The sequence below is a fragment of the Diadema antillarum genome, unplaced genomic scaffold, assembly GCF_040938485.1.
Source record: "Diadema antillarum isolate AM-2024a unplaced genomic scaffold, OU_Dant_1.0 seq00000432_RagTag, whole genome shotgun sequence".
Classification (NCBI taxonomy): domain Eukaryota; kingdom Metazoa; phylum Echinodermata; class Echinoidea; order Diadematoida; family Diadematidae; genus Diadema; species Diadema antillarum.
The window spans coordinates 206,644-220,309 of NW_027271412.1; the positions used below are offsets into that span (position 1 = coordinate 206,644).

Below are 13,666 nucleotides of genomic sequence, written 5' to 3' on the forward strand. Positions count from 1 at the left end.
ACAGAAAGTACTTTTGTTACAGCAGCACACACTGTCCTTGGCTTGCTTAAAGCTCTTAAACTTCTCGACAACTTTCTTTTTTTTTTACGTCACTTTATCTTTCATCCGCATGAAGGAGAAAACCCCCACAAAAATATATAAAGACTCTTTCTTCAAATGCAATGCTCCGGTCGTATGATCTCTCAAAGTACCATCCAGTTTCCATAGGAGAGGTCAACAAATCTACCACATATGCACGTCACATCTGTAGCATATAAAACTATTGACGTAACTTTCGTTGTAGTCCACTATGTACAAGCATCACACTCTATGGCATTACTAGTACAAAGGGAGCAGAAGAAACGGGGGGGGGGGGGGGGGGGGGGGGGTTCTTGTGCAGTATGCACTAATGATGCTTCTACAAAGTATGCTTTGGAGGTGAGTACTTTAGTTGTTTTTTTTCCCCTCCTTTTTAAACATTTTTTCCATAGTTCATCATCCTTTCTACGCCTGCTGGACCATCACGTGGAACGGGGAGAACAACGATCGCCACACGCCGATCACGCTTGTCCACACCGCGGATGCATGGGAAGCACCAGTGGGAATACCTGCCAACAAAATAAGACATGAAACATCAAATCCTGCAGATATGCTGAGGCCACTATGTAACACAAAAGAAATACTGAATTGGGTTTCTCATTTTTTATCTTATCGTCCTTGCAAAAAGACAATGAGGTGTATTATCTCTTTCCTAAGAAAGTGCAAACACACGTATTTTCCCCATAAATTTGCTCTACGCACAACCATGTAACTACAGATTGACATATTTCACACTTTAATAACAAAATGTTATTATGTTCTCTTCTATAAATGCAATTTCAATTCAAGGTCATCATAAGCTCAATTCTGGATAGTTACTAAGGTGACTGGCTTGTAATCCATTATTTTCATTAGCCCATGACTTGGAGTTAGTACTTTGCACATGTGTATATCGCTCACATACTATAATCCATACTACCTTTAATTATCTAATTGCCATTTTTTTCCGGGCTTGCTCAGCGTGTCATTGGGCACAAGTACCAAAACTAATATTGTTGATGGATAGTGAATACAAAATTTCCCAAATCCCTATTGTAAAACAATGGCCCTTAGGTTGGATTGTGGCAATGTTACAAATAAGTGGATTGCTAACTTACTCTTTGTGAATTCTTCTGTTACATTCTATATTAGTTTTACTAATTCCCTTTCTCTTGTCAATTTTTCATTTCTTTTTTCATATATTTATCATTTATTTTTGTTACTTCCTTTTTTTTTTGGGGGGGGGGAGGGGAATTCCTGAAGACTAATTCAAGAGGCTCTTGATATCTATTTTTTTCAAAGTATTTTGTATTGATAATGACAAAGACACCTCCAGTCCACAGGCTCCACTTTTTAGAAAATGTGCTGAACAAAATAAGTTATTATAGACAAATAGGATTAGCAAGAAGCAACCAAGTGTATGCATGCACGTATACGATTTAATAGACAGCCTTCTAATTTCAAAGACACATGAATTGTATACTGGATGTTGATGGAGTTGGCATTTGCATCCTATTGACAATGGTAGGCATGCTTGTGATGCTATTGGCCACTCACTCGTATTTGATCTAAACAAAAGCAGGTAGAGGAAGACGCTGATGATCGCAAGGTTCTGGATGCGGTGCAAGCCGTTGGCGGCCGTCGGACTCAGGTGGGACACAAAGAAAGAACGCAGCTTTTGAAACAGACTCAACAAGATGTTTCCTGAGGGAGAAAGAGAGGAATGGAATGAAAATGAAAATAACTTACTAGATAAGAAGATGAATAAAAAGTAACATGTGAATGATTAAGGAATAAAACCATTAATAAACTAGAGAAGCACTCTGAGAGTGCAGACCTCCACCAAGCAGCTCATTTCCACCACTGATCTTGTTCTCCAAATGAGATCAGTGATTTCCACTCATGCGTATGCACGCTGAAAATCGCCCAATTTCCCAATATAGAAGTCTTTTGTTATATCATCAGCTTCCAGCTGCGCGGCGGCTCGCCTGAGCACAGCACGCACACTATTACACTATTGCGCGTATGCAAACATCAAAAATTCGCAGCCTGAACTCCCAAGTTCATTAACCCTACCTGCGAAAATATTGAAAATCCTTCATAAAATCCACAGAAAATCCCGGATCACTATCAAAATGTAATCAGCTGTTCCTTGTGTCATTCTCAATCTTTCCTACAAGTTTCATCCAAATCCATTCACAACTTTTTAAGTTATTTTGCACACAGACAAACAAACAAACACCAATGAAAACACAACCTCCTTCCCTGGCAAAGGTAACAAGACTATTCAAAATTATGCATTTCCTACCTACCTCCAGCAGAGCATTTGCATATAGTTGGAGACAACAGCTCTAAATCTGTGATATGAGGTGTGGATTTACTATGGGCACAGGAAATAGCTTATGAGCCAGACCTAAAGCAGAATTTACAGCAAATTAGGATACTAATGTCAGGAATAACATCATCCCTTGCTCATTCATAAACACCTAACCTCTGCATTGAGGTGTTTTACAAACACAATGAAACAATCCACAAGTGAATTTATCATTGGCAAAACAACAAATGTTAAAAGCCTTGTGACAAGTCTAACCAGCCAGGCACAGGTGTCTGATCTCCTTGCCCTGTTTACATGACAATTTGAGATGCAATTCGACACCATGCAGAAGTTGGCTCTGATTAATGCAGCAAAGTCATAAGAACAGACTGGGAGAGATTTTATCCAAATTGTAACCAACATAATATAAAGAGAATGTCATGGAATTTCAGAGTTTCCCATGATGTTTTCATGAAGCAGTGATTGACATTAGTCACAACCACATGCTGAACTTTGCTTGTCTTTTTTGTTTGTTTGTTTTTCATTTTCCATCTCACAAGATGGCTGGATAGCACACATTCAGCTGCACTAGCTGGTCTTTCATGGGGTCCAATTGTGAGCACTTGGGGCGGAATACTTTGTCTGGTTGTGCACCCTGCTCTTCGAATGAATGAAGTGGGATCTTCTTCGTGAGTGGCTGGTGACTCTTTCACACACAGAAACTCCATTTTATGTCCAATCTCAGGGACATAATGTTTTGCCACTACTATAGGGAACAACATGATGACATACAACGCTGCTCATTAAGACTCACTCAGGTTCGAACCTGTGCCTGAGCCCGAGCCATATGCTTGAAAAGCAGATACATTGCCGACTGAGCCACCTCGCCACAACATCTGATCATGTAGAAGACATGAACAAAGTCATTTTTGATAAGAATGTTTGCTCACACCACTTTGCACCAAGTCATGGTCTCAGGAGCTTCCTAATGACCTACTGCAAAAGTAATTAAAGCAACCTCAACATGCATTGTGGATAAGATAAGTTTTACATGGAGATTTGAACTAATTAATATTTCCCATGGACTCTTATTACCAAGAGGGCAGTCAACTGGAGAGGAGCAGTGTGAGCAAACATTTTTTATTAAATATCCCAAATGACTTTGTTCATGTTTTCTCTATGACTAGATGTTGCAATAAGAAAACAAGGAGACCTTCAAGGCACATAACATGAATACAACTGACGAACAATTAAAGCTCAGTGGATAAGATGTTGGACTCTAAGTTATGAGGTCTCTGGTTCAAGTCTGCTGGCAGCAATAGTTGCACCCCTTGGCAAGGCACTTCATCTGCATCATTGAGTCTGTCATGATCAGACGGGGGCTCGCAGCTGTCGGTAACAAGATACCTTCTTCACAAGCATTAAAGGACAAGTACACGTCCACCTTCATACACATGTGGATTGAGTGAATTGAGCAATATACTGTAAAAGTGGATATTTTCGTGCGACTAATTTTTTGCGCTTGGCCGGGTAAGAAGAGTTTCGCGTGTTTTTAATTCCGCGGAATCAAGACATCATGCATAGGAACATATGGCAAGCAAAAATATTCCCGTGCTTTTATTTTCGCGCTAGTTTCTGGTTGCGCGAAATGCACGAAAATTTCCACTTTTACAGTAGTAGAACATCATCAAGAGTTTGAGGAAAATCGGACAATCCCTTCAAAAATTATGAATTTCTGAGGTTTCTGCGCAGTCACTACTGGATTAGAAGACCACTACAGTTTATCATGTCACATGTGTACAACAATATTTTGTGAAATTCTCTTTACATTTTTCTTATATCGTTGTACGCATGGGACATCATACATTATAGCAGTCTTCTCATCCTGCAGTGCCTGCTCAGATACTTGTATAAATGTGTAACTTTTGGACGGATTGTCAGATTTTCCCGAAACGTTCACTGATGTGACTGCTAATATTGATGCATTCACTCAATCCACATGTAAATGAAGGTGAACTTGTCCTTTAAAGGCAGCCGATCGCCATCCCTAATGGTACGTAAACTCCGAACGACCGAAGTTTGTGCATGCAATTGCGCAATGCCAGACTCGGTGCTATATCCATAAACGTGTGGGACAATGCTACCACTGAGACAAGTGTGTGTGTGTGTGCGTGTGTGTGTACGCATCATACACAAACATTGTCACCGCGAGCTGCGGTGATTGGAGGAGAGAGGCCAGAAGACGCTGCGGCGTGTGTGTGTGTGTGTGTGTGTGCGTGTGTGTGTACGCATCATACACAAATATTGTCACCGCGAGCTGCGGTAATTGGAGGAGAGAGGCCAGAAGACGCGTGGCTCTTTTGGCCTCTCTTCATGCGCATGAGCACTGAGAGTGTGCGTCCATTCGGAAGCTCCCGTGGCTAGCTGGGACAGCCATTTTGGGTTAGGAGATAAGCACAGGGAGCTCTCTTGTAGCCTACCGTAAATTCGCTGACCCATTGAGCCAGCACTATTCTCATTCGGTAGTCACTACATTTGATACAGAATGGGGGAGGCAGCGTGTTGCGTTCGTCTCCGTGCCGCACAAACCACTCGCCACGACTGAGTGTCTTTAAGTGCTTCCTCAGTGGTCAACTAAAAAAAAAAACCAAAACACAAGAAAACAAAACTAAACCAAACACACAAGTAAATGAAACAGGATTCTCACCTGGCCGTGAGCACTTCTCTGATCCATCCCCTGCCCCATTCTTTGGTTGCTGCTGCTGCATCTCAGTCAGAAACTTGAGGTACCTCATCTTCCTGTCAGGGCTGAGGACGTCGTTGGCCTCCACATACTCCCGCGCCTGCCTCCATCGGCCCTGGGAGAGGTACACCCGCTTGATGTACAGTTCAAAGACCGAGCAGTACTGATTCATGGACCATCCGTTCTGTGCCCGCAGCCACTGCGCCGAGAACGCCTCGGCGGCGGCAAAGTTCCGCACCTTGCTGAAGAGAAGTATACTGTGCAGGCAAAAGAGAGTGGAGGGGATAATCAGAGCAAAAAGGCCAGTTTGGGAAAGCTGTATCTTGATCACAAGAGGCAGGGTATCCAAGGGAATAACACCCACACAAAAATGCGATACAGCAGTCAGATTTTCAGCAAAGTCAGACCGATGCTCGAAACTTGATGTTCATCTGAACATCAGCAACCCAGTAAAATATGTTGGCATCATAATACGTGTCAACGTGAATTGTACAGTAATCATTATCTCCTCACTGATGCCGGAAAGACTTCTTATTTTTGTTACAAAGGAAAATTCACTACTGTACAATGGTAATTATACCACAAATGAAACAATTCACAGCACAGTGAAAAATACATTAAAATATTAATGATACAGTAACTTGTCAAAATTGTTACCTGCATAGAGAAGAAACCTGGACAAAAGCAAACATTCTAATAATTATAGGTTCTACAGCTTTGTCTCCTCTTCTCAAAGGACAAGTTATCACCTTCATACATATGTGGATTGAGTGAATGCTGCAATATCAGTTGAATGCATCAGTGAAAGCTTGAGAGTAAATTTGAAAATCCGTTCAAAACTTATGAATCTTTACAGTTTCTAAGTAGTCACTGCTGGATGAGAAGACTACTACAGTTTATGATGTCACATGCGTAGCATGATATACAGAAAATATAAGGAAAATTCCACACAAAATCAATTTTTGAAAAAAGTACACACCCTCGACTTGTGATTGATGTATGTTAAGAGTAATATTATTCCTCCTGCCTTCTGAAAGAGGCAAGTCAAGTGCTCTTTTATTATGAGAGAAAAGTGAAATAATGCTGAATTTTCTTAATATTTCTTATAACGTTCTACACAAGTGACATCACAAGCTGTAGTAGTCTTCTCATCCAGTGATGGCGGCACTGCAACTTAAAAAATTCATTACCTTTGAACTGATTGTTCGATTTTCCTCAAACTTTCACTGAGGTCTTCTACAAGTATTGCTGCATTCTCTCAATCCACATGCTTATCAAGAACTTGTCCTTTAAAGAGGAAGGCTAGTAACTGATCAGTGGGAATCAGTGGAAATGCTGGGAGATGATTGTTCCAATCCTTATGGGATTCATTCAAGAGTTCATTGTATATCTATTGTTGTGTGAAAATGATTTGCTTCAGAATGGTCTCATATTCAAGTAATGTGCAATTTAAATCTTCCAGGTTAGCGTCCCTGGTCAGTGACGGAGCATTAATCTGCACATTACTTGAATATGAGACCGTTCTGAAGCAAATCATTTTCACACAACAATAGATATATAATGAACTCTTGAATGAATCCCATAAGGATTGGAACAATCATCTCCCAGCATTTCCACTGATTCCCACTGATCAGTTACTAGCCATCCCCTTTAAGGTAAATTGCATTTGTGATGCATTTAATTAACCAATCCAGCAAAGTCCAAGTAAAAAGGCTGCAGCTCTGTTCTCATCTTATGATAGACTGAAGTATTAAATATTTTTGATTACATGCTATGGAAGTGGAATTTAAATAGTCATATAGGTAATATATTCACAATACTTACCACATTAGTACTATCTTTGGAGGAAGTTTGGAGATCTCCCCATAGCAAGAGAGGAGAAATGGCTGCACTTGGTCCCATCTATCTAATTCTGCGTAGGCCTGCATGGCCAGTATGCATACAGATTCCAAGTATTCCCTGTGGTAATGAGATACAACACTTTCACTCACATCACACATTGTCAGTAACAAACATTACAGAGCACAGCTTCCTCTTTGAATAGTGTAAGAAAAAAATGGAAGTATGATACAAATGATTACCACTGTCTCTTTCTAGTATCCCTATATGGCTGTGAATTAGGAAATAAAAATGAGAAAATAAAGATGAACTTCAAATCAGTATTTAAATAGAAAGATTACCTTTGGCAAATACAGAAATCAGACTTCATTCATTGCATTTTCTACAATTTTATTTTTACACCAAAACCGTATATATATTTGATAAAACAGCATGGTGCACAGTGGGATATGTTAAATGCTGACAGCTTTTAGTCCATTATTTTTGCATTGTCAAAGAAAGATTTAACTAATAAACAAACACAACCTAAAAAAACACACACACAGAACAAGATAAAACTCATCTAGCATTTAATCAATACTGACAACTACTAACTTTATGACTACCTGGAATACTTGGGGAAACCAAAATACTCAGTGAAGTACTCAAAAATCAATTTTGGCTACATGATATATGAACTATTCAGTTGATAGTCTTAAAGGTACTGTTTATAATTGGGAGCAGTGATTTAAAAAATGTTTGAGTTAGCACATTTGATGCAAATGTGTAGGTCAGGTGTATCACAAACATCCTACCATACAGTATAAACATTTTGCAATAAAGCTTAAAATATACAGGATGTGACCATTTTTCTCAATAAACCATAACTGTAGATGGTGTATTCTAGAAACAATTTTATTACAACTACTGTTCATATTTTGTATATTCAACAATACTTAACATTGATTATACTGATTAACATTTTTTACATTGGTTATTTCTATCCCTATCTCACATTTTACAACTATTTTGAAGCACTTAAGCTGGGTTTCTGTTTCATCTGCAACGGCAAAAGATGTCTTTTTAACTTGTGGTGGTAACTTGAGCATCGAGCTGTAGATACAGGCACAAGCATTGATTGATAACCCTGGATAACCTACCTCATGGCTTCTTTGTGAATCTGTTTGTGGACGTGCTGACCCCTTCTATCTGCATGGTCATTCTGCCCTTGGTCCTCCTGGCCTCGCTGACCACTGCATGGGGCCAGGTTGGGGAATATTACTTCCTGGCTGGGGTCCAAGCCCAACCGGCAGACGCGGAGGACCTCCTCGTGGCGTCGGAAGAGGAGCAGGTCGTTGGCTGCCTGCAGGATCTTCACCCCATCCACCTGGTTACCGTGGTAACCCACACCGATGTCCATCTTGGATTACTGCGGCCCGCTGGCCCCCGCGGCGTTTGGCTGGGAATGGCTCCTGAGGAATACCCCAGTAACAGGCGAGCTCATCTATTTAGCTGGAGCCCCACCAGGTGTCAGCTACTGGCAGCTCAGTGGAAAAAGAAGACTCTCAGCATGATGCATCTGTTCACATTTTATAAGAAACAACAACAATTCAATAACAGTTAAGCAATGAGTCTTCAAGTACTGATTTGTTGTTGTTGTTGCTGTTGTAGATTCGCAATGGTTCAAACATACCATGCTTGAAATAGTACACAAACATCTAGAAATCAAAACAGAAGCATCTCTTGTGGTTTATGAGGATCTTATAGCTTGAGGCCCCATCACACCTTTCCGGGCAAGCCTTGTGTGTGACTTGCGAAGAACAATTTTTGCTACCCGGAGGTCCCCGCAGATGACCCGCACATGACAGTACCTACATGTAGCACATATCTCACCCGTAGTTACCCGGAGTTACGAATGCAAGTCCTACTCACCCGCAGCCAAGTTTAGGCCCTGTCACACCTTTCTGGGCAAGCTACGAGGGCTTATTGTGTGTAGTGTGGGGATTTTCCAGCACGCAGGACAATTTTTGCAGGCAGACAAGGATTTGGGCGAGTTTGGCGTGCATGTTACCTCATGGACCCGTGCTACTTACGTTCTACATACGTGCATTCCATGTGACCTGCGTGTCAGGCGTATGGCTGGTGAGTGAGGGCTGACAACTCGGTGGAGGGATCTCACTGAAGGAATTTGATGAATATATGGCAGAATTCCCATAAAATGTCATTATCTTGGCCGCAGCCGACTCTCGACAAACCAGCAGAGAGGCAATAACTGACCCTCAGCATGCACGCAATTTGCTTGTATGGCTCGCCTCACGCCCGCAGAACTGACCAGCTACATGGATATTGGCAGTTTCGACACCGTTCCTTGCCAGTAAAACACCTGTTTTATGCTCGTAGAATGCCTGCAGATAACATGCGCTTCCTATCGCATAAGCATAGATCCACGGGCAACTTGTACGTACTTCAAGCGGGTCAACTGCCTGTGACTTGCGGCAGCTACGGGCCTCCTACTGGTGTTCTGTGTGGACCTCTGTGGGCAATCCCTGCGACTCACCCGGAAAAAGTTTTGGTCATGCTCGCCAACATCCTTGTCCACTCACAGAAAATTCTCCTGCATGCGTGCTGGAAAATCCCTACTTGCAACAAGCCCGCTAGCTTACCCAGAAAGGTGTGACAGGGCCTTTAATGATACCTCAAGTATAACAAAGCTTTTTGCTGTCAGTGCAACATTAGACATACAATGAATGTATTCAGAATGGCCATTACTATACTCATAAATGGACAGACATTTATAACGCATTCAGAAGAAATAATCAAGGAAACGCTCAGATCCAACTATTCTGCTAAGAAGTGTTGATGGCTAAACTTTTAATGTATGTTTCAAATGTTTAAATCTCAAATGCCATCTTAGAATATTTTGTCTATTTTCTATTCATATTACACTTTCTTTCATTTCTCCTCCTTTTTTTTTTTTTTTTGGGGGGGGGGCTTCCCTAAGAGCTTCTACCCGGAACACATCTCAAAGTGATATGCCGAACATCTGTGGTAAATGCCACTTTCTAGCGTGCATGTCATGTTGTTTACATACACCAGCAATCATATGGGCTTTATACATGTGTACAGATATCATGCAATGTTACAATGTACATCCTGCCACTGTAGCATACCAATATACAAGTATGATCCGACTTTCCTGAGCAGAGTACACGACATATTGTTTGCTTCAGAACTCATCCTGTTTTTATAGCCTTGTCTGCTTTCATTCAGGAAGTCTAATCTCTCACTGATGCCTTTGGAATTTCTTCGATAAAATCTGACCTGTACATACAAGCATGTATATTTATATCTAGGGCCTTCAGAATGATGCAGAGGATAGTAAACATATTCATATACTTTTTACTCCCCCCCTTCCCCATATACGCTGTATTAATATCGAAGTACATAGTATCACCAACAATTAACCCATGGAAATCAGTCAGCAGGGCGCATCTAGCTTTTTGCTGAAGGGGGGGGGGGGTGACCCAATGACAATTCTCTAAATAGGCTAACAAGCAAGCAAGCAAACAACAACAATAAGCAAAAAAAAAAAAACAACAAAAAACAGAGCAATTATCCCCACAAGGGCAATTATGCCCCCCCCCCCCCCACCCACGACCCGCTAAATAACAGTTAGTGATAAGGTTAGACTAAAGATTAGGTTTAGAGTTAGGTTTAGGGCTAGAGTTTGAGTTTGGATTAGGATTAGGTTTAGGTTCAGGATTTAATAGGATTAGGGTTAGGGTCAGAGGAAGGGTTTGGGGTAATTGCCCATGGGGTAATTGCCCTAGACCCTCCCAAAAAGGTCATTTTCTGCTGTTACTCCCCCCCCCCCCACATCAGCTGAAAAGCAAAAAAAAATAAAATAAAAAATAAATAAATTTAAGCCAAAAATAAAAGGCAACCAAAAAAAAAAAAAAGACAGAAAAAAAGGAGGTCTTCACATTTTTTGCTGAAATAAGCTGACAGGAAGTCACAAGCAGATCTTGGTTTGGAAGAAGTTTTTGGGAACCCTCATATCTTGGAAGTCATTTGGAGAAAATACAGAACAAAAACAATTGAAAAAGATATGCCATATATTTACACATTCATTTGACCACATTACAGATAAAAAGGGCATGACAAATTGAAACAAGTCAACATGCATATATATTTGCATCAAAGTTCCTTTAATGTTAATATTACAGAGCAGATTCTTACATTAATATCAGTGATGGACACGACAGGGAAAAGGTTAGGCGGGCTCATTTGACCACTATCTTTGCAAGAAGAGGTGCAGTATAGACTATAGGCCTTTAATTTCTGATCTTTTCCTGCGATATCAATGAATATAAATGACCAAAAAAAAAAGCTTGCCAAGCAGTGTTTTGTTTGCGGTTTGTTTGTTTCACTTTGAGGCAATGCAAAGGTGTACGCCTATCACTTGAAAAAAACTGACAACTAAGAAACCAAATCTGTGAGAAGGGATTTGAAATTGAGAACCAGACTATGGAAGAAGGGAATGAGTAAGAAATCATATACATGTTAAGAGAATAATAAACACTTTTAGACTTATTCCCAGGTTTCAAATATGAAATGTATCTGGATCTATGTTGATGGTGTTGATGCCTGATGGCATTAATATAGCATCCAGAAGGGCCCAGTTCTCCACTTTCTAGGGCACTAGAGTGAACTCCTGTTTAGTCCTCGGGGTCCGGCAGTTTTCTTTCGTTAGACTATATCAAAATTTTGTTATAACCGAACAAACAAACAATAAAAAACAAAGAGAGGATAATGTTGTGGCCTTAATATAATATTTATTTTGTTGAAAGAAACCAGAATTTCGTTATAACATAACATTGTTCATTTTATATAACATGACTCAGGAGTGTATTGTATAGACAGAAAGATCCGTCTGTCCGGAGGACTCTTTTGTATTTTGCCATTAACGCTGTCCTCCGTAGACAGACGGAAGGTTGTAGTACCCATTGCTGTGTGGATGTTCTTAACCACTGTCTCTATGGAAAATTGGGTGAGGTACCTCACCCTTCTCGATTGCGTCTAATTCACGGCCCTAGGTCGGCAAATTTAAGCTTGAATAGTTAAATCAACTATTCAAGAATAGACTACACTCACCAGATTAATGAATAATCCAATATTTCGGTAGAATTTTCGACGCAAAACAGACATCAACCAGCCCGTCGCGTCGTCACGTTCAAACTGCAGAAACATACAGTATGAATCTATTAGCCAATCACATGCGAGGTAGTTTCTACGTGTTTTTTTTTACTAAAAAAAGTACCTCGCATGTGATTGGTTTACAGATTCAAAATGGCGACCTACAGCTTGCGAACGGCGATGTTGCGATATGGATAAAGTTTCTGCATTATAACCGCGTTACTGTGAGTATTTCGATTGCAAAATGTGAGAAATTAACCCCAAATATTGCTGCATAATGTTTCATGTCATGTCAAACTTGTTTGAATGTAAAAAAGCTGTCTGAAATTTGGTTTATCGTAACGTTTGATCTGTGCGCGTTGCTCCACACAGGAGCTGGGATCATTGACTTCGGTCTGTATACGGAGGGGATCCGTGAAGCCAGACGCAGTCTCCGCGGAACATTCCCCGACGGACAGATACAGACCGATCTTTCGGTCAAGTATTGTATTGCTATTGACTGTATTGTACAAAAATATTGACTCATGATATTAAAAGTCTCTGTTTCCGTTGGTTAGTAACGTTAGTAAAAATACTCTGTTTTAGATCTCACTAGATTAGATGTAGACTCTAGACCCCTTTAATCCATTTTCTCTCTATCTCTTCTCTTTCTTTTTTTTTAATGACTCACCTAACCAATGTTGACAATGAATGTAGAAATTTACAAAACATTGGCCACACACTGCACTGTCACTGCCGACACTGTCACTGGGCTCACGTAAACGACTGGCCGCGTGCTGATAAAATCATGGGCGATAACAACATCCACTTCGAACGCTTCCGTAGCGGATTTGTAATTGACGACGTTTACAATAAAGCTTAACTTTAGTGAATGTTTCCTACAGGTTTTCTACTCGGCTTAGCACCAACTACGAATTAGCTCCTTAGTAGTCACGGTAGTCCTTGATCCTCGGTGTGGTCTAGTCAGTCGGAATGCAGAAAGGAAGGCTGAATCTCCTCCTCGTTTGGTTGGCTCCTCAGGCAGCAAACCACCTCCGTCGAGTCATATTTGGGTGTGAATTTCTTAAATAAAAGAAGAATATCTATCTTCAGATTTTGGCTCTATCACGCAGCTCACATTTTGGAGATAAATACGTAACATTCCTCCATAATTGAAAATCCAGCTCCCACACATTCAGTGCATTCCGTAACAGACTAGTGTGGTAATTATACACGTACACTATCTGCACTGTATGTATAGGGATTCTCGCCTAGCCTTCTTACTTCAGCTCACAGACGCTCGCGCACTGTGTAGAAGTGTATGTGTGTATGTAACGTTAGAGGTTGTTCGCTCGTGCACCGTCTTTCGTAAACATCGGCGGTGGCGACGTCGCGCGCGGCCGCTAACCTGCAAATCTGCACGCAATGATTGAGCGGAGCCGCCTGAGCTGCGGCCAGGGGAGTCAAACGCCTCGATCGCTCAGCATACGAAATAGCACGGACGGCCTTTCGTAAAATCACCTTTCTTCTTCCGGGTTGTGCAGGTAACAGACGCAGAG

General features: G+C 41.0%; 1 protein-coding gene across 1 annotated transcript; it reads right to left on the reverse strand.

Moving 5' to 3' along the window:
* Positions 1 to 369: 369 nt before the first annotated feature.
* LOC139732545 (peroxisome assembly protein 26-like) lies at positions 370 to 8,352 on the reverse strand. Its single transcript, XM_071643400.1, has 5 exons — positions 8,093 to 8,352; positions 6,939 to 7,073; positions 5,079 to 5,371; positions 1,615 to 1,761; positions 370 to 587 (listed from the first exon to the last, which is right to left on the reverse strand). The coding sequence occupies exons 1-5, from the start codon at positions 8,350 to 8,352 to the stop codon at positions 484 to 486; spliced, it is 939 nt and encodes a 312-aa protein (XP_071499501.1). The 3' UTR covers positions 370 to 483.
* Positions 8,353 to 13,666: the final 5,314 nt, after the last annotated feature.

Coding starts and splice junctions, on each gene's coding strand:
- LOC139732545 (XM_071643400.1), bottom strand. CDS start 8,352: ATGGACATCGGTGTGGGTTACCACGGTAACCAGGTGGATGGGGTGAAG. Junction 5,372..6,938: donor CCAAAGATAGTACTAATGTG/GTAAGTATTGTG, acceptor TTGCCTGCACAG/TATACTTCTCTTCAGCAAGG. Junction 1,762..5,078: donor AGAGAAGTGCTCACGGCCAG/GTGAGAATCCTG, acceptor TTTCTCCCTCAG/GAAACATCTTGTTGAGTCTG.